The sequence below is a fragment of the Hesperophylax consimilis genome, chromosome 16 (genome assembly GCF_061612785.1).
Source record: "Hesperophylax consimilis isolate HC1 chromosome 16, BYU_Hcon_1.0, whole genome shotgun sequence".
Classification (NCBI taxonomy): Eukaryota; Metazoa; Arthropoda; class Insecta; order Trichoptera; family Limnephilidae; genus Hesperophylax; species Hesperophylax consimilis.
In genome coordinates, this window is record NC_142851.1 from 33,592,592 (window position 1) to 33,612,997 (window position 20,406).

Genomic DNA, 20,406 nt, shown 5'->3' on the forward strand with positions numbered 1-20,406 from the left:
GTAAGTTGCTTATTATTGCCTATTGTCGAACAATAGTTTAGCAAGGCAAGGCGTTGATAGTCATTATTGTTGTGTCCTTTCAAGTTTGTCGTAATGCATAAAATAAAATTCACGACACAAAAAAACTCCACACAGGTGGCCCTGAGAAAAAAAAATTCCCTCAAGGCTTATATCATATTTGGGGACGCTGTGTGGAATGTCTTTTTAGGTAGGAAGGATGGGAAGTTCTGGGAAGGAAAAAGGTATGCATCATTGAGGGATGGGCAGGAATCTGGGGATCAATGTGTCTAGGAGTGACAGACATATGAATCCATCCCTCCCACTGCGGTGCGAGGTGATAGGTCGGGGCGAGTCCGGCTGGAGCGGTCAAAAGGTCTCTCTCAACCAGTCTCTCCCGATCCGCCATGAAGTTGGTGGGCAAATGCATTCGTCGTCAAAATCAAGACAAACCTCACCTCATGAGCCTGGGCACTTGGGATGACCTATGGCAGGGGTGTTAAGTTCCATTAATTGGCTCCCGGGGCGGCTTTACCGATACCCGCCTCCCAAATTGAAAATTTCCTAACTCAATAACTCCACCAAACTTGTATAAATTTGAAAACAAATCTGTAAATTATTTATTCAGAATTTCTAAATTATGATGAACAGAGATGCACAATTGTGACAGAGTGAGAAGGAAATAGATTGGGCCAAAGCCCGGCAATATTGTTATAATATCGGTACCCGGGCAAACTCACCGTCAACACATGGCAATACACTACAATCTTGCTCAATCTTGACTGACAATATGGAAATCTTGACAGAAATACCTTGCTTGCAAGAAATTGTTGTTTAAAGTTGCTCAGTATCTAATTAAGTTATTTGACCGAGAGGTAAAAAGGACCAATAAGTATTCTGCTAGTCAAGTCCTCCATCATAACACAAGCCATAAACACAGCATTTAATGATGGTAGGTACGGAGGCTTCAAATATTGTCAGGTTATTCGTAAACTGAGAATGTTTGTCTTCTGCGAAAAACTTGTCAACCATAGATAAAAAAGGAAGTTTTTTTGAACTAGCAAATGAAGATGCATAGACCATTTTATTGACATATTAAATATGTCGTTAAGTAAGTACTTCGTAAGTAACAGAGCAAATCTTACACAGGTGAGTGCTCTGTCACATGTCACGGCACATTAATTGCCTTCTCTGCTTGAACTAATGACTCCAATGTGTCTGCCTAGTTCTGCAAAATATCGCCATTTAGTTATCTTTTGCAAGTTCACAGCAAACATGCTGATAGCTTTCCCAACCGTTCAAATTGTATTTAGGTAGAAATGTTTTATTTTCACCTTTTACTGCAGTTATTTATTTGTTCCTGTGGTGCGGAGTGGATAAAATTACCTGAAATTAATATGGAACAAATTCTCTCTGAAGAATCTTTACACCGTGATAACAAGCCAGAGGAAAGTGTTAACTATAGTCAAGATTTTGTGAAGGTTAGCATCGAAAGGAACAAAAACAATGGGAATATATCGCTATCCAAAACCTCTCCTTTTTCTGATGACTTTTCCAGCATATTTTCAAACCGGAAAACAAGTCTATTTGATAACATATTTAATGCAAACGATAAGACCTTTGTGATGAAGATAAGTGAACGAGATAAAAATGAAAATTTAAACAAAAATATGGCAATTTCTGAAATCCCGGGTGAAAATATTCAGAAAAAATTTCTAAATGAAGATGTTCGAATAAAGAATGAAACAAAAACAGAAGAAATTGAAAAAACTCGACAAAACATAAAATCAAATGCCAAACACGACATTTTTAAAACAATAGATTTTACAAACATAATAAAGACAATTCAACAAACAATATTTGCAAACATCCCCAATGCATTGAAAGGGAAAATTGAATATTTGAAAACCATTCACGATAATATCCTAATTAACATTGGTAAGGCTACATGTTTTATTTTCAATTTTATTTGTGATGGTTAACTAATATACAGGGTGTCCGGGGGTAAAGTATCCAAACCTCTGGGGGTGATTCTACATGATGGTAGAAGTAAAAAAGAAAAATAACTTTTATCGAAATTCCATTGTTTTTATTCAAAAATATTTTTCCATAGAATATAATTGTGTATGGACACACAATTCAACTTTTGTACCTTAAAACATTGAAATTTCGAAAAAAGTGAATGATCTTTTTTACTTGTAAAATATCATTGTTATATCTACCTTACTTTGCAGATTTAAGTGTTGGAAACTCTTTGTTAAAAAGTAAAAGGTTCTACTTATAATATTGTTTATTTACTTAGATTTAGATATTACACCTCCCGACGTTTGCGCACTTTACCCCTGGACACCCTGTATAAGCATTTTTTTATGTAACGCCACACAAGAGCGCCCATGTCTGTACAGTGTCAAGGCAGGGGATCTATGTCGCCACCCGGTTGGGCAGCGTTGTGAGGCGGGTTAAGGTAGGAAGAGATATTTTAATGAAGGAGGAAAAACCGATGCCGGTACGAGACATCTTACACAAAAACTAGTCGAAGAAGCGGCCCGTTCTCATGAATCCAACATCAACTGTGAACGGGTGTTGCGCTCTTGTACCTCGAGTTGTACGCACATGTACTGGGGACCAATGCTGCTAGCTCGTTAGAGCAGGCTCCAATAAAAACAACTGTAAAACAGACTCAGCATGCCCACATTACGTCTGTGCATTATTATTTGTTAGATGATATGTATGTGAAGTAACTGATAAATGTACATATTTAAGTATTATTATTTTTATTTTATTACAGTATTTTTTGTTCCTGTTTTAGATAATAAAATATTATTTTACTATTTGTACGTTTAAGTAAAATTAATTGTGGCGCATATACAATATTGCCACAGGATTATTTGTATTGTATCTAAAGATATACGCGGTCTTGCTTGCTTATGTAGTGGGGATTATTAATTCGTGGCATTGACTTTAACCGAGTGCAAGCAGTCTACGCCAATCAATATGACTCGTGTAGTTTAACTGAAAGTGCCGAAAAATCGCATTTCGAAATTATTGGCTCGTACGCGGTATTGAACTAACGTAGACGATATTACGGTTTTTATTGTATTATTTAGACATTGATAGTTCATATAATCCAATGTCTAGTTATGTGTTATTAAAATGCTCAACTCAGAACTATTTTCCATTTCCAAGATCAACAGATTGGTATAATCTGGCCTAGGAACACAAAGGAGAGAGTCAAGCGAGGAATCAAGGGAGACGAGCACCACCTAGATTTCCCCTCGGCCGAGACTGCCCTGATGTCCATCAGTTTTCTTACCTTCGCTGTGTTCCTGATAAAACTTGTCATGGTAAACTATACAATAAATTGATTACTTCCTTTATCAATCCGTACTCTCTCAGTAATTGCTGCTCGATTATCTGACAACTACTTTTATTCGTTGTTATTTTTGCTAGTTGAAAGCACAAAATCAAGCTATATAATTCGCCAGTATTCATACATCAAATTCAGTAGTTCGCTGCGTGCATAGACTTGAGCGCCAAGCTTTGTACACTTACGGGTTAGGTTATCTTACTCTTAAACACTGAGGGAATACAAGAAGGTGCTGTAAAAAAGCTCAATACCTTTGCACGATGATGCCGTCTCTCACCGTGCATGCCGTCTGAAGTCCCGAAAACCCTTCTGGATGGAAGTGGAAAGAATCCTCCAATTATCTCTCACTCCAGCAGATAGGTGGAAACTTGAGTGGCCATCGGCCGACGTAAGACAGCCTGGTTTCACACTTTTTACTGTCTAGCAATCAAAGGCATGTAAATTTTAAAATTTTTATGTCCACACATTTTTACGAACCATCCCAGTCAATGGCACCATCCCCATTTTGGTGTATTTTGTGAAAATGGAAACTTGCCACCTTTTGATCAATTCCCAGTATCTTAACCATTAGGCCTTCTCGCCTATGGACAAGTCTGATCAGTATGTTACTATGCACTGTCTAAATTTTTAGTTTGTTACACCTTTGTTGTTATTGCATGTTTCCAGCAAATGATCAACGTGCTAAAAACAAAGAAGATGATGACGTACACTCCGATGGTGACCGCTATGGCGAGATCTCTGCCCGATGTTACCTTCAAGCCAGGAATACCTAATGAAACCACAGCTCGTATATTGCAACTGATGGAAGATTTTAAACATAATTAAACTATCACTTGATTATTGTAGTTATTTTAATTGTTCAGTGAAGATTCTGTTTCCAAATGTGAAATGTGTTTATTTGGACTTTGTTGACACATCTTTTGCTGTTGATCTTGCATTGTTGATGTAAAACCGCCTCGTGCATGTAGCAAGCGAGCTGAGACGGGACAACATTCTTTCAAGAATTCGGCCAGCCTTGTGACTCGTCGGCTTTCTACCCAGCGGCCAAAACTCTGTGCGGTATATTTGTTACTATTCTCACTAAAATTGGCAAGGGATCTATTTTAAATGATCATGAATTTTTAATTATATTTTAATAATAAAAAAATGTTTTACTATAAAAAATATAAATACTAATTTATTTACATTTTCACTTCCTTCAATAAGAATCAGTTTTGATGTTTCACGTTTGTATTATGGTACCTGCCTACCTCCTGAAGAAAGTTTGAAAAAAGAATTTTCATTGAGATGATAACATTTTCTTTGGAAATATTGTATAATTCCTTATTTGAAATTAAAAATGTTATACAAAATATATAAGAGAGGATCTGAGTGGTTTATTTATGGTATCTACAAATCTATCTTACAAATCTTATGAATTTAGAGGAATTTTTTGTTTTGATTAAAAATAAGAGAAAATTAAAAACATTCATTTTTGGATGCGAGGTCTACTGTTCATAGAACTACTCGTATAACAGGCTCGTTCGGCTCGCTGCAACCGGTCCCGATCGGTTTTGGTTTCTTTAAAATTTTGAAGCAGCGAACCAAAACTGACTTGAAATTTCCAGTTTTCAGGTAACTTTTGCTGAATCAGGAAATATTAATTCCACACAGGAGGCCCTGAGGATAACCTTAGATGAAGCATACTCATAGCTGAATATATATGAAAACGCATGGTTCAAATTTTAACTTATTAACTTCAAACTGCACATACCAATTTAAATAAAATACTAAATAATACCCAAATCTATTAGGTGATTTTTATGAATTGTAAATTTAAGGTTTTTATTTTTTATAAAAGCCAAAAATGCAGAATAAATGGTGAAATCTAGGTGGATTCATTGGATTTAAACAGCAGTAAGCAGCTCATATGTTTCTGTATTAATATTTGAACGTATGGTATTAATTAAATCGAATCACCTAATCAAAAACGAACACCTGGAAATCTTCATCGCTCGAGTTGTTAGAATATATACCCTTGAAACAGGGCCATGTTTAGGATTTGTAGACCCTTAGGCAAATCCTGTGGTGTGTAGGACACGATTTCAGAATGAGTTTGTATGTACTTAAATGAGGTGTTTTGTTAAGTACAGGGCCAGCCCTGAGCCAAACGGCGCCTGGCATGAGTAAAATTTTGGCACCCCTGTCAAAACCAGTAGATGCCTAGGTAGGTGATCACTGTAAACAATAATATATGGATGATTTATAATTTGAACGGTGGTTTAGAACTATTACGTATTATCAGCACCTTGGCAATTCACCAGGACGGCTCTGGCTAAGTATGTTGAGAAGGGGGTTGGCTAGAGAATTTCAGAGAACACTATACTGTGAAGCTAATTAAATTTATAATATCTTCACAACCGTAATTTGTTGCGCGGGCCCATAGGCTGCCTTGTTGATAGCCTGTGCGTAAATACAGCCCTGCCTTGAAAATAACAGAAAAATATCTGACTTAACTTTTTTGTTTAAAATAATTTACTCTGAACTAGACTATGATGAACTCCTGCACCTCATCGAGTTACTTATTCCGAGACCAACTATCTCACATACAAGCACCTATTTTTCGCCTGCAAACGATTTGAAACCAATTCACCTCAAGAATCGATCGGTTTTATAAGTTTACCCGTATAAGAAATACTTGAATATTTAGAAGCATTGCACAGAAGCTATGTGTGGATTTATACACTTTGTAATGTATTATGCACTTGTATAATTATGTATTATGAAACTACATGCAATTTTTAATACTGATTTCTATATCGTCTACTAAATCATGTAAAATGTAAAAATTATGTAAGAGCGCCCACAAGGGCGTTGATAATATGTATAATAAAAATAAAAGAATTATATTATGTAGTCATAAATTTTTAATAAAAATCACCCGTATTAAAAACATTCAACATAATCCTTATCTCATAACAAATAATGGTAAATATATATACATACGAACAATTAGACAAACATTATGGGTTTTGAAAAATATAGTCTACATATCCGTCTGTAATACCTCAAATGTGAAAAAATTTACATTTTATAGGGCAGTGAAAAAACGCTTTTTTAGGCGAGAAAATTAAGGAAGACTTCTATTTATTGTGTACATTAATAATCATCTATAATAAATGAACTGTAAATGTTAAAAATCTTAAATCTCTGAAAGTTCTTCATGGATTGTTTGAAATTTTGACATAACTTTGCATTCGAATACGCATGTGTTTATATTGTATATATGTCAAGTGTGAAACGTAAAAACATGCTTATTGTCGCCTGTGACAGGGAAAAATATGTTTTTTTTATTTAAAAACAGCGCCTTCTGTTGGACGTAAAAGCAACACGCGCTATTGTTTCTCTATCTGCAGACAGACTGAGCTACAGCAATGTGTGGCGGGGTACAGCTAGTTATTATTTGAAGGTCCACCTTTTCCGGCTACAAAATTGATTTGTTCACTCTCCTGTAAGATTTGTATTTTTTCACAATAGAGGTATTTACACGCTTGGCGACGATATTAAAATAAAATCTCCTACCACAATCTGTCTGGCAGAATACCTGACGGAGGAGAGATGCGACCGTCTTTGACAACATTTTGCAAAAACACTTCCAGTCTGGTTTTAGGCCCCCCTTCATCAATCTTGTCTATTCTTGCACGGAAGTCAGTTATGAGGTGATTTAATACTTTAACAAATTGTCCGCGATAATGCTTAAAGAAGTCCGAACCGCAGACTGTTAAAAAGTCGAAGAGGAGCGTAGCACTGATGTCCGCTTCAGGGTCGAGGTTAATGAACGCCGCCATCCATCTCCAAGCGTGCGCTAAGCCGTGGGGATGGGCGCAGTTAACACTGTTGGGCATCTTTGTGACCCAAATTGCGGCGCATAACCTGAAAATTCCGGACATGCGTTTGAGAAATTTGTCTTGTTTCTCAATAGTGCCGTCATCGTTGTATCTGTATCCCCTTGTCTTGTAGAAGTCCTCATCGGACTGTCCCTGGCACTGTGGCATCATCATAGGGACGAGGTACGGACAGTCTTGCTGGAGATGAGCGAGGATCAGTTTTCCGAGATCGGGGAAGCGCGCCCATAAGGCAATGATAACAGACGCTATAGGATAAGCGGCATCTGGACTGCTGGAGACGAGATGCTCTCCTTGCTGAACTAGCTTCTTGGCCAACAGATCTGTGCAGTACGGTATGCCTTGAGGATGGAGAGCGCAGGACACGTAAATGTCTCCCACTCGCACCCGATCCCCGCTGAGAAGTTTCAGTAGTTTATCATACTTATCTTTAAGGTGTCCCCCATTTACAGCCGAGATTGCATTGACCGGGGTGTTCACAGCTTTTTGAAGGTCGAATCTGAATTTCTTTAATGAATCATCTTCTAATAATGCCTTGTAGCTGGCTTCGTAGGTGGTTAGGAATTGTCTGAATTCCACGTACTGGTTGAGAGATTTGTCGCTGCAGTATTTAACTTTAACGGGAGCTTTAACTTGAGTTTCCGACTTTGGAACATTCTGATTATTGTTCACCGCGATAATACTTGAAACTTCAATGGTTGGTGTTAACACTTCCTCTTGCTTTACTTTACTTTCTTGTGCTGCCTCTTCACTCACTTTGGTGGCATTTTCAAATTCAACAAATGCGTGTGTTTTTAAATCTCTCATCTTTGATGTCAAGAAAGCGGCCTTTTCAACTTCTTCAGGGGAGATCACACCAGATTTACACCTTTCCGTAATCAAGTTCATCGAAGAAAGTATCGAAGATAAGGATGGCTCAAACTTTTGAAGGAGTTTTGAGAAAATAGCATTATCTGAAGTACTGATGTTTGTGATTTCTTCATAAAAAGTGCACATTTGGGTGTGATATTTGTTAAGATTTTCAAAGAGTTTAGTGGACTCGAGCTGTTTTTCTAAAAGTATTCTCATCCTTTCGGAGTGAGCTTTGTTTTCTACGTCTAGTTTCTCCTGCTCCAGTTTGGCCTTCCGGTCTCCGAGCGCCCACTCCTGCAGGATCTCAATCTCCCGGTTTCTCCGCTCTTGCGATCTCTTCTCGTATTCCAGCTCCTGTTGGTGCCAGAACTTGGTCATCATCTCTGCTCTCTTGGCCACCATCTTACTGAGCATGTTGTTGAACATCAAGTCCGCAGTTTCCCGCCTTTTCAACTCACATTCGTGAAGTAACTTTTCATAAGGAACTGTTGCACTTTGCTTTATCTTTTCAGGGTTTTTTTTTGCATTCGGCGTTGTCCTATTGTCTTTTGTTTGTTCTGGGGTTTTAGACTTCCTCTTGTCCTCACTCCCAGGGCTATACTTTCCATTAGTCTTGTTGACGGTTTGGTTATCGGGTGAAGTCTTATTATTGGGTTGAAAACAATCGGGACCAATGGTGGTTTCCTTAATATAAGGAGCTATCTGGATGGCATTTGTTAGAGCCGAAAGTCTCAGGCACTTAAATTCGTGGTCGACATCTGCCAATCCCCGGAATCGAGTCATTTTCGTACGATTTACGTATCAAATACCCCAATATGGAATCTGCAATAGAATAGTAACGTAATGTAATACGTAATTGCGATAAGCTTTCATGTTAATGCAAACAAATATTGATAGAAACTTTACCTAAAACTTACTTAACTAACTCACTTAGTGTAAATTATAATATTATGCTCATTGGAGGTTTATTTTTACTATCTATTTGCATGTGACGAATGCTTGCGAGCGGTAATCCCAGTTCATAAATAAACCACTATCTGCCAGTTGATGCCAGCCAGCTAAACGAAAAAGCCAAACATTCATCAAACATCTGACATCTGACTTCAAACTTCAAACGTCAGTTTTGATCAGTTTAATTTTGGACCATAGATATAGCATTCGTTTTGGAGTTTTGGCTTATGGTCACTCTTCACGCATGTAATAATATTATGTCGAGATTGTCGAATGACTGACGAGCTCTTTGTTTTCCCTGTTCGAATTACTTGTACGCAAGAAAATTATTAATTTCATTTTAAAACATCTTATTTTTATCAACACTGTTACTGCGAAAAATTAAGTAGTACAATTATTTTATACTTTGCATTTTGTATTTAATATGGGTGTATGGGATGTTTTATGTTCTTTCGGGAACACTGCAAATATTTCTGTCCCTTTGTCTATGATAATCGCTTTCTTCTCGATTATTATTTTGTCGTCAATATTTATTTACCATTTCTTTTATTGACGATTGACAATGTTTTACAAAGGTTATTATCTGAAGTAGGAAAAAGAAGCCGATTAAAATACTAAAAAAATATGTACCACAAATAACATTTAGGAAAGCTGTAATTAATAAATCGTTTTAAAACTCTGTGACAGCTTTCGGAGCCATTAATTTCATCTTAAATTCTACACTGTCATAACATAACATCGCGGAAATGGAAGAACAAGAGATTATTTTGAGTAACAAGAAGCACAAAGTGTTGAAGAAAAAAATACTCATCAAAGGAGACTTTTCGACTAATCCTCTTGAAGGGGCGGTGTGTGAAATAGAAATTACAGATGTGGATATTAAGAACGACAATATAGGTTATCACGGTTGCGAAGACAGCTCGATCTTGAGTAAGGACTTCGACGGCCAATGGACTATCGGAAAAGCTTCCGCTTACATCGACCTGGACGTAGAGAGATGCCTAAGTCACATGTTCCTCGATGAGACGAGTATGCTGCACATCACGTATCTGGATAAACACGATGCCGCCGCATTGGAAATTTCGTGCAAGGTTGCAATAAAGAGCATCCGCGATCAAGAACTGTTCTGCGATTGGCACTGGGCGAAGAAAGTTCTCCACGCTAAAGCACACAAAGATGACGGAGTCAAACTTACAAAAGACAAACGACTCATCGAAGCATTCAGAAAGTTTAGCAAGGCGTTAAAATTCATGTTGACATTGGACAAAAATGATCTCGAAGGAATCGACGAGACCGACATGAATGAAATTCAGACTCTGAAGGTGGACTTGTACAATAATCTGGCTTTTTGTCAGCTGCAGTTCAACGAGTACCAGGCCGTGGTGGTTCTGTGTGACAAGGCTCTGGAGATCAAGTCCAACAGCGAAAAGGCCCTGTACCGGAGAGGTTGTGCGCGCATGGGCACGGCGGACTGGGAGGCGGCCTACGGAGACATCTGCCAGGTGTTGGCCCTGGATCCCTCCAACGCGGCGGCCAAGTGCAAGGCAGCAGAGTTGCGGGAGAAGGTCATCCACATGAACGAGGCCTACAAGAAAGTCATCAAAAATATGTTTGTTTAAGCTGACTTTGACGAGATTTAATTTTACAAGAGTTGACTGCTTTTTTAATCTTCAGTTTTATCCAAATGTGCCCATTTTCTCCATATTTGTGCTGTCTAAAATGCTCATTATTTTACTTGTTTAATTAACACATTCTAACTGTGTTTAAAAAGTCATGATAAGTAGTGTTTTGCACACTGTTATATAAATGAATATTATGAATCTAATAATTGTGGATTGTCTATCTTTATTTGCGTATCACAGACATTCAGAATGGGTTCATATTCGTTTTCATTTCACAAAAAAGAAATAACGTTCTTAGATCCAAACGAACCTGTAAATTCTGCCTTCTGGATTTCTAGTTTTTAAATTATATTAAAACTCTTACATCTGTCTTCGTCCTTCTTTGAACCAACTCATTCATATAATATTTTGAAGATTTTATATTTTCTTCTGTTCTTTTACAAACATAAGCTTCTTAAGTTCTTTACATTTTTTATTTAGGGTTTTGCAAGGAAAAGTGATGAGTCTGATAGATATAACTGGTTTGCTGTGTCTTTATACATATTATAAAATGGAAATAACAACTAGCTAACGAATGCACTCATCCAAAAGTCTCCCAAGCGCTGGATTGAAAGTTTTTCTTGAGAGAAAAATAATAAACTTAGGCCCTTCGTACACAGAGATAATTACAAGCTACGTGACTGTGACTCAACCACAAGTAGCTTACCAATATGCTACTCTTTAAAGCTGGTTTCTGTACAGAGCGCTACCCGAATTATACTGAACATGATTATAATTTCAAGTGCAGCCGTGGAATCAATATAATGTCAAGTGACTCTAGCGACGAAGACATAATGTTGTTCTTTATATTTATGTCTTCGTACGTACTAAAATAAGATTTTCGGGTCACCCATACAAATAAATAAATGTTATTTGTAGGGCTTTCGTCGCCGCCAAGGATCTACATGAGAATCGTCAAATGGATTTTTCTTTCCAAACTTAATCCACGCCTTCTCCGCTAAATCCTTTCTAACGTATTCTGGTAAATTAAAGTTATACATGGATATTTCCCACCTACGGAAGACATTTAACATTCAAATCTTGTCAAAGTTCTGATGTCATTTCTGTCAAACGAGTAGTAGATATGAATATTTAATATTCAAATCTTGTCAAAGTTCTGATGTCATTTCTGTCAAACGAGTAGTAGATATGAATATTTAATATTCAAATCTTGTCAAAGTTCTGATGTCATTTCTGTCAAACGAGTAGTAGATATGAATATTTAATATTCAAATCTTGTCAAAGTTCTGATGTCATTTCTGTCAAACGAGTAGTAGATATGAATATTTAATATTCAAATCTTGTCAAAGTTCTGATGTCATTTCTGTCAAACGAGTAGTAGATATGAATATTTAATATTCAAATCTTGTCAAAGTTCTGATGTCATTTCTGTCAAACGAGTAGTAGATATGAATATTTAACATTCAAATCTTGTCAAAGTTCGATGTCATTTCTGTTGACACAATTGTCTGTAACGAGTAGTAGATGCGAATGCAACTCGCGTAGCGTGCAACTGACATCAATCCTGTAGTCGACGCGTCACATCGTGTACGAGCACTAGCAACATATCAAAAGAGTTTTCAAAACTCCAATCGCTTGTTAAGTATCTTTGTGTGCGAATGGCGCAACATTTTTTCATATTCAATTAAATTTGTGGTTAATTTTTACATTACAAATAGAATTTTGTAGCGTAGATTAGTTTATGTTATCCAATACTCAGGTAATGTTAGTTAATAGCTAGATGACTGTCTTCCCTCTCCTAGTACCTGTGATCTTCAGCAGTAATAAACCGCCGAGTGATTCTGCACTTCATTTTGGCTTTCCTAGATAATTCTGTAACTTTATTATTTTTTATTTCTGTGGGTAAATATTTACCATTCCACAACACTCTTAGTACGCATAATTGCCAAAAGCAATACTTTGTTTCAACTTAATTATGTAAGAAAAAATTATTCTTATTAGCGGAATTGGTAAATAAAGCATTTAAATACCAATTTCATCAAATTAAGAGCCCCTGCAAACGAGAGACTTTAGTTACGGCAACTATTTCATCACAGTCGCCGTCTTAAAATGCACGAGAGACTTTAGTTGTGGCAACTATTTCGTAATACAAAAACACTAAAATATCATGTACAGGTAGTAAGTACTTGGAGGAAATATAGCATGTGTAAAATTTGAATTCGCAACAGTCTCCGAAGACTTTAGATATAATCATTCAGCCGTGGAGAAAGTTGCCGCAACTTAAAAATCTCTCGTGTGTATCTCCATATACTGTAATGGATTTTTATGCCGGCAACTGTTGCGATGCAACTGAAGTTTCTCGTCTGCGGGGGCTCTTTGGAGAGTTTAATTTGCAGCCACCTTGAATATCCATAGAACTACTATGGGGAATAGTAAATATTTACCATTTTGTGTTTCTGAAAGTTTGAATAGTGGAATAGGTAGGTAACAAAGAGTTGCGTTGGCCCAATTGTTTTATATAATTATTAAATACGCACACACCAGCAATGCATTGTATTCATAAATTAGAAAGTAGCACTTGAGGAGAAATACCTGCTACTAATAATAATTCTTAAGGCTAGAGTATGAGAATTTATTTTTGTAAACCTATAGTGTTTTATTTCCCCTCTCTAATAATATTAGTATGTATGTATACGTGTGGTCAGTTTTTAATTAATATTTAAAATTTGCTGTCCGAATATTTTAACTTGTATTGAAGCAGCTTATATTTTTTATGAAAAAAAGGAAAAATAATTGAACTGAATTTCAATTGTGTTTTATTTAATTACATATCTGCAGTTTATCCACACTGGAAGGAGGTGACTTTATTGATGTATGGGCTTCATGAGTTAGGAGTATGTGGGAGGGAATGTTGTTTTTCTAGAATACAAGACTTGTGTAAAAAATAAGGATTTATTTACCTTACACCAAGAAACCGTTTTACAATAATGAAAAGATTAACAAAAGCTATAAATTTGATGATTGAATAAATAGCATTGAGCATAATATATTATGTGTTTGTTTGTTTGTTTATCAGAAAAGCAGATTAACATCAGTAGAAACAATAAACATTTAAAGGAAAAGGAAAACAACCAACAAATAGGATTTCTCGTGTCGCTGTATGGCACATGGAACAAACAAATAGTGTTCACTTCTGATAAAGACATAATAGTAGGTGCAATGCGCTGGTGGTATACCAGCTCACCAGCTGGTAGCCGTTAGCTATTAGCAGCTGTAGACGTTAAGAGATATCGGATAGCCCAAAGCACAAAAACCCTTCAACTTCAAATATTTACAGATGAAATTTAAAAAATACAGTTATTCAAAATGATTTTTTTCATAATGGAAGATATCGTCAGGCACTGTCGGTGTCGTATTTACAATCCTATTCATAAATATATATGATATAAATTACCACTAATTTATTATTACAATGATTTATATTCTAGATTACTCAGAATTAACACACAGCTATTAGCGTTTTACAAAACTCCTATAATATTATAACCGTAAATAAAACATACATATTCCCAGTAATTGGAACTTAGATTAACAATAAATGGACTCACAAAAGGAATAAGTAACAAAATCGGGATCAACAAATGTTTAAACTTCTCGAAAAATAACAGTCCATAATCTAAAGAAAATTATTACACACTCATTATCATCTCGTGTCTTAGATTGCTTGAAACAGAGTCAACTTCTCAAAACAACTCGCAGCTATTATATGCAAATAATACACTCTTTTTCAAATCCTTCATATTTAAAATGGAGAATTAATTCATCCATTACGTGTTAAATTGAATTGGTTACATCTCAAAAGGGGATAACGATTTCTTCAATTCAACCACAAATTTATAAAATGTTGTTACGTAATCTAATTTGGCAAATATGTTTTAAGAATACAATATTTTTAACATCTCTTACAACAATACAAAGGTGCGATTATGATTACTATGTAGAAATTCAATTAGAGAATTGTGTAATGTAAAATAATTAATACCATATCTAATTTAACACACTTCAAGCGGGCGAAAATAGGGTCCCGTTCGAGAAAATGGATTTTGCTCTAAACCGGTATATCTTTGAAAATAATACATATATTTGAATGAATTATCGGACAGCAATGCCTTTACAGCCATTCAATTAGGACCGGCATAAAAGGTAGAACTACCCTTCCCGTAGGAAGTGTGCTAAGAATGTAATAATTTCAAATCGTGGACAAAAGTGATTTTAAATATAAATATAATAAAAAGGACAAATTTAGACTCGTTAAAACAAAAAATCAATCAAACATTTTCTATACTAAGATTATGAGCAGTATGATATATTAATATTTTAATTTTTATTAGTGCATTGATGGTTTGAAAGCCACAATACTTAAATGTTTATTTATAATACGTTTTATCACACAAGTCCAAATACATATTTATAGAAGATAGACGATTCAAATAAAACCTCAAATTATTCCATGATTTTAAAAACAGTATTTTGTTTTAAGCAGGTTATTGTTAAAAGCATTAAAATGTATTTCAAGGGTTACTTTTGGTCCCATCAACATGCTTTTATAAATCAATTAAATTTAAAGTAAAAATTAACCATGAAAGAAAGAATCAAATTCATTTGCTATATTGAATAAAATAATGTAACTGTAATAATAGACACATTTGAAAACAAAATGCATATCTTTTTTTAACAAGTGCTTTTTTAAAAATAATGTAGTAAAAAAAAAAACAGTGGTGAATTTCCACATAGACTATATATGCGGTAAAATTGTATAGCATTTGAATAATGGAGGAGTGCGGTAAGACATTTATAGCTTTATCTTTCTTTCCCTGTTTTTTTTTCTCCATTAAATTCATTTATTAATACCTATTTAAACTGAAGCACCCCCAATGTTACCCGGGCTTTATTCTTCTTTGAGGAAGGCTGGGAATAGGCGATGAGGGTGATTTTTAGAACTTTCTCTTACTTTAAAGATTGAGTGTGAAATAAAACAGTACATTTGTATAAAAAACAATACCATAGACACTTTTCTTTAATATATTATAAATATAGAAGATATAAAGGGTGACACATACTTAACTTACTTTAATTCCTGACATTAATAGGAGTAAAAAAGGTAAATGAAATTTATGTCTCCCGTGACATATTTTTTTTTTAGTTTTTAAAATCAGTATCAGTGGATGAAACGTGGAATTTTTTTTTGTTCGGTTTTGAAGAAAAAAAAAAACATCAAAAAAGTCACCGAAGACCAAAATTTCATTAAAGTTTTTCCTCAAAATAATCGCCGGTTGACGTAAGTCAAGTAAGTCCCTTAATACCTTTATATAGATAAGATCATTTATCAGAATGATAAATTATAAATTAGTGAAATTTACATGCGTGTATTATTAGTTGCATTATTAATACCTACACAAGTTTGTTTGCCGGGCGAACTATGTATAATTTGCAGCACATATACGATTTCCATTTTGCAGAGAGAAACAACCGCATCGTGTTAATTCTGAATACGTACTTACGTAACAAAGCTGCACAAGTATATAAAAGTTTTATTCACTCTATTTTATACAAATACGTACATTTAATTCAGTTATCACAACCGCTTAAAAACCAACCACATTAATTTACCTTTTAAAACCCTTATCAAGTGAATTGCGAATAATAACAATGAATATTATTATGAATTAAGTAAAACACTACATTATTAAAGTGACAGTATTATAAATATTCATATTTCTTGTATCTCTATCTAGACTAGGCTAACAGCAATATATGTACTATGTATATATGTGTGGTTTGCAGATATCGACGGTTAAATGATCAAATATTTAAAAAATTCACACATAATATTAAATCGATGTCTTAAAAACATGTTCATGAGAAATAATATGTATTACAAAACAGTTTGAATTATTTGCATTTTTAAAATATAACATTATTTAGTGACCGAATAACTCATCAAAATGTCAATTCAACACACCTTTAAAAAGTGAAACAAAAACTAGGTTACATAGATTTACAGGTTAATGTTTTTTTTCATCGCTTTTGTTGAATTTATATCACTTTTTAAAGGTACGTTGAATTTGTCATTGTGTTGAGTTTATTAGATTATTTATGAGTACGGGCACGCACAAGAAAAGTGGCATTATTCACTAAGGATTACGGTTTATTAATCAGAATGAAGAAATCCTGTATGAATGAGCAACAAACATATCACATCAGCGGGCCCTACGCCCAAATACATATTCATACACCTCTGTACCAAAACAATATGTATTAAAACTCACTTTAGAACATTATTTATACTGTCATGGATTTTGGACAAGTTACAATAATTCTTTAACTCGCCCACAGATCTTGTGGCAATCCCTCGGTTGACAAATATTTAGGCTAATTTAACTGCTTTCTAAATGTTACCATTTTAGATTTTCTAGAGCAAAATGTCTAACCCTTAAAACCCAAAAGGGGAGATCTAATCTGCGGGTTCGCTTTTGAGATACTAAAAACTGGTACATCCGCATTTAAAAGTGTCATTGCGCCACCCTTTTACACAAACGGCCAACAAATTTAAACAGACCCCTTTGTCAGTTAAAAACACACTTCCAATGTAATTGAGCATAGTAAGTTTATTTCTGTGATTTATATTAATTTACATATATTTTTATTAAAAACATTTGATATATCGTACAAGTAGCGTAGAAAATGAACACCAATAAGTGTGTTTGTAACCTGCAATTTTTACTAGGAAATTTTTTATTATTTTAAAATTAAATTTTTTAATTTAAAAAATCTTTAGGCTTTTCAATAAATACCCTTTTCAAATTAAGAAATTCTTTAAAAAATACAAATCAAATAATTTTTGTTTTGAAAAAACAATGAAAATCGGAAGATAAAAAAACATATCTGCCCTCCACCGATTTCAGAGTATAAAAAATGATTTTACACGGCATTCTTATTCATTTATCTATATAATCTTTTCTAACAATTGAATCTAATAAAACATTACATGTTTAGTACGACTCCCACGGACTGTACACTATTATTAAAGTTTAAATTAGTATTAATTAGACGACGGAGGAAGCTACGCATTTCACCTTGAAGGTAATAATATTTCAGTTCAATTAGTACGGCAGCACAAATCCTAACTAAAGTCAATACAACACGATATTTACTGCAAGGCAAGATTTCGTCGTCATCTGAAACTAAAACTATCGCCGTAAGCTTAGTACAAAAGAATCAATACTTGGAGGTTAATTACGATCATGGAGTGTATTTATATGTAAAACTATTTTATTTTAAAACGCAGAAGAGGTGATGCATATTTATTATTATTATTGCATGTTTAATTGTATTGACTTGTAAAGAGATGTGATTTAATTTATTTATAATATGGATACAGTGCAGATAAATTATTTGTGAATTTCACACATTACTATCAACCAGCACATCGGTCTTAACACTTGATCTGTAGGATTCTGTAGGCTTAGGCCCTTCCACAGGGATACGCAAGTATCTTCACAGTTGGTACACATGCATACATTGCTGACATTTAGTAAACTCGTCGGCGATGCCAGTTTCCCGCGATCAGCCATCAAACATGGCGTCACTTGAACAAAACAGTAAACAAAGAATGACAGCTACAGCAACTGTTTGGTTGTGCGCCAAGTTATAAAGGAATTCTAGTTTTGACACTTTAAGAATTCAACAATGATTGGTGGCAACTTCGATTGGGTCTGAACGAATTGTTTGCGACGTGAATATTGGATACTTGCATATCTCTGTGGAAGAAGGGCGAAAGAGTACCACTGTCATACAAGAGAACCCTCCTGTACAGGTTATAATGAGTGAACTGGTCCTATATGGGCGAGTTAGTGCACCGGTGGTATAGGGAAGGATGGTTACTCGAGGTCTGCACCTGGCGGGTGTCTGCACCGGTCCTACGGGCAGCGGGACGAGGGGGAGCGCGGGGGGCCGGCGGAGGGTGGATATCACAACTGCTTGGGCTTGCCGTTCACCGCCCGCTCCGCCACCTGGATGGCCGCCTCCTGGATAGTCTTCTCAACCAGGCTCTGGTACACCGGCTTCATTATCTGAACATTAACAACATCTCATTATATATTTTATATATACTCTACAGCAGTGGTCCCCAACCCCTGGGCCGCGGACGGGTACCGGTCCGTGGATTAAATGGTACAGGGCCGCCCAAGGCCCTGCTTATAAATCAAACATACCCAATAAAAAAATTAAATAATTCACGCCAAGTTACCGCCGACACAATACCTTCAAAGTAAAAAACACGACTGGGCTTCCATCTTGCGCACTCGCAATATAACGTAATGAGCTCGAGTGAGACGCAACAGCTTTCCCAAATGCAAGTGGAATCGTTTTATTGAGAGCGTGTGACATTCTCATTTGATTGTATTGGTGAATTTATAAAATACTTTTATCGCGACCAATGAGAGCTTATTATTATGTTTATAATTATTTTCAATAAATTTTTAAATGTAAAATGTAAAAATATATTTTTAAATGTAAAATTAAATTAAAATATAAACAATCAATGTGCCCCCAGCAGGCCGCAGTAAAATTATCAAACGTTGACCGGTCCATAGTGATAAAAAGGTTGGGGACCACTGCTCTACAGCAGGGGTGGGGAACCTTTTCGACGTCGGAGGCCATTTTGATGTTTGTAATATCATCCTCAGGCCGCACCTAGATTATAATGGCGGGGGGTGGTGTCAGAATCCTCGATATATTATTATAACTTTCTTTTGCCAAGTACCAATTTTATTTTACCTGACAAATAAGTACTTACTATTCAAATTTAAAAAAAATTAAAATTCGTGACCAAATGAGTCTACTACATACTAGAAATTTATAAACTTTGCGCGAGTCACCAGCTTTGATTAAAACTACACCTAACACATGAAAAAGGTTTTCTCCGATTTTTGCAGCACACAGTCTGCTTCCTGGATTTTATAACTGCACTTCACACAATAATGTTTTCATTCAAAATGCATCAACTGGAATTTTATCGTTACATTCTTACTGAACACAAAACTTGTTCTATCCCACAGCCGAGTGGGGGAGTAGGTAGTACCTAAAATTACTATCCTCCTTATATTAGCTTAAATACTTGACATATCATTTTAGTTTACGTAATCCTGCGAAAATACATAAGTTACCATTAATAATTGACTGAATAATTGGGATTTCTATAGTTTAAAAGTCCATAAGACAGAAAAATGCATGGGGTCGTCGGAAGACCCACTTGGTTACAGACGTTTTGTTTGGCATCTTGGCCTGTCAGGAGTTAACTTAAGAGTTACTCCTTGTGCGAGTTTTCGACTTTATTTAAAACTACAACCAGAACACGAAAATGGGTTCCTCCAATTTTTTGCAGCACATACATAGTCTGCAACTAGAATTATAAAATTGCACTTCAAACACAAAAATGGTTTCCTTCTTAAATGCTTCTGAAGACCAATCCACAACTGTAATTTTATCTGTAAATGAGTCCCCAATTTAATTAGCCTTACACTCATAATTTTTTACCATACATTTAATTCCTGATTAGTAAAATAATACGAAATTAAAATAAAATCTGAAAGGGATGTTGGATCGCCTATTTATTTGTGTCTAAGCTGCTTTCTAGTAACGTACGCTACGTCAGCTATGTTATACCTTTCTC

The 20,406-nt window shown here is 35.3% G+C and overlaps 4 protein-coding genes across 6 annotated transcripts in view; 2 read left to right on the plus strand and 2 right to left on the minus strand.

Moving 5' to 3' along the window:
* Positions 1-1,280: 1,280 nt before the first annotated feature.
* Positions 1,281-4,453, plus strand: LOC149417089 (uncharacterized). The gene is made up of 3 exons (XM_089640757.1): positions 1,281-1,935; positions 3,184-3,341; positions 4,031-4,453. Exons 1-3 carry the CDS (start codon positions 1,317-1,319, stop codon positions 4,187-4,189), a joined length of 936 nt encoding a protein of 311 aa, XP_089496883.1. The 5' UTR covers positions 1,281-1,316; the 3' UTR covers positions 4,190-4,453.
* Positions 4,454-6,337: 1,884 nt separating this feature from the next.
* Positions 6,338-9,210, minus strand: Gle1 (Gle1 RNA export mediator). Of its 3 annotated transcripts, none has more exons than XM_089640760.1 (2): positions 9,031-9,210; positions 6,338-8,922 (listed from the first exon to the last, which is right to left on the minus strand). In XM_089640760.1, exon 2 carries the CDS (start codon positions 8,881-8,883, stop codon positions 6,922-6,924), a length of 1,962 nt encoding a protein of 653 aa, XP_089496886.1. In that variant the 5' UTR covers positions 8,884-8,922; positions 9,031-9,210; the 3' UTR covers positions 6,338-6,921. The 3 variants fall into 3 exon arrangements, with proteins under 3 accessions (XP_089496886.1, XP_089496884.1, XP_089496885.1); XM_089640758.1 differs by having other exon boundaries at positions 9,018-9,210; XM_089640759.1 differs by having other exon boundaries at positions 9,007-9,210.
* Positions 9,211-9,544: 334 nt separating this feature from the next.
* Positions 9,545-13,467, plus strand: LOC149417091 (peptidyl-prolyl cis-trans isomerase FKBP5-like). Its single transcript, XM_089641183.1, has one exon. It carries the CDS (start codon positions 9,798-9,800, stop codon positions 10,668-10,670), a length of 873 nt encoding a protein of 290 aa, XP_089497309.1. The 5' UTR covers positions 9,545-9,797; the 3' UTR covers positions 10,671-13,467.
* Positions 13,468-13,614: 147 nt separating this feature from the next.
* atl (atlastin GTPase) overlaps positions 13,615-20,406 on the minus strand; it is a 95,676-nt gene continuing 88,884 nt past the window's right edge. Inside the window, exon 11 of the mRNA XM_089641181.1 lies at positions 13,615-18,805. Coding sequence (XP_089497307.1) covers positions 18,704-18,805 — 102 coding nt within the window. The 3' untranslated portion in view covers positions 13,615-18,703. The remainder of the gene's footprint in view (positions 18,806-20,406) is intronic.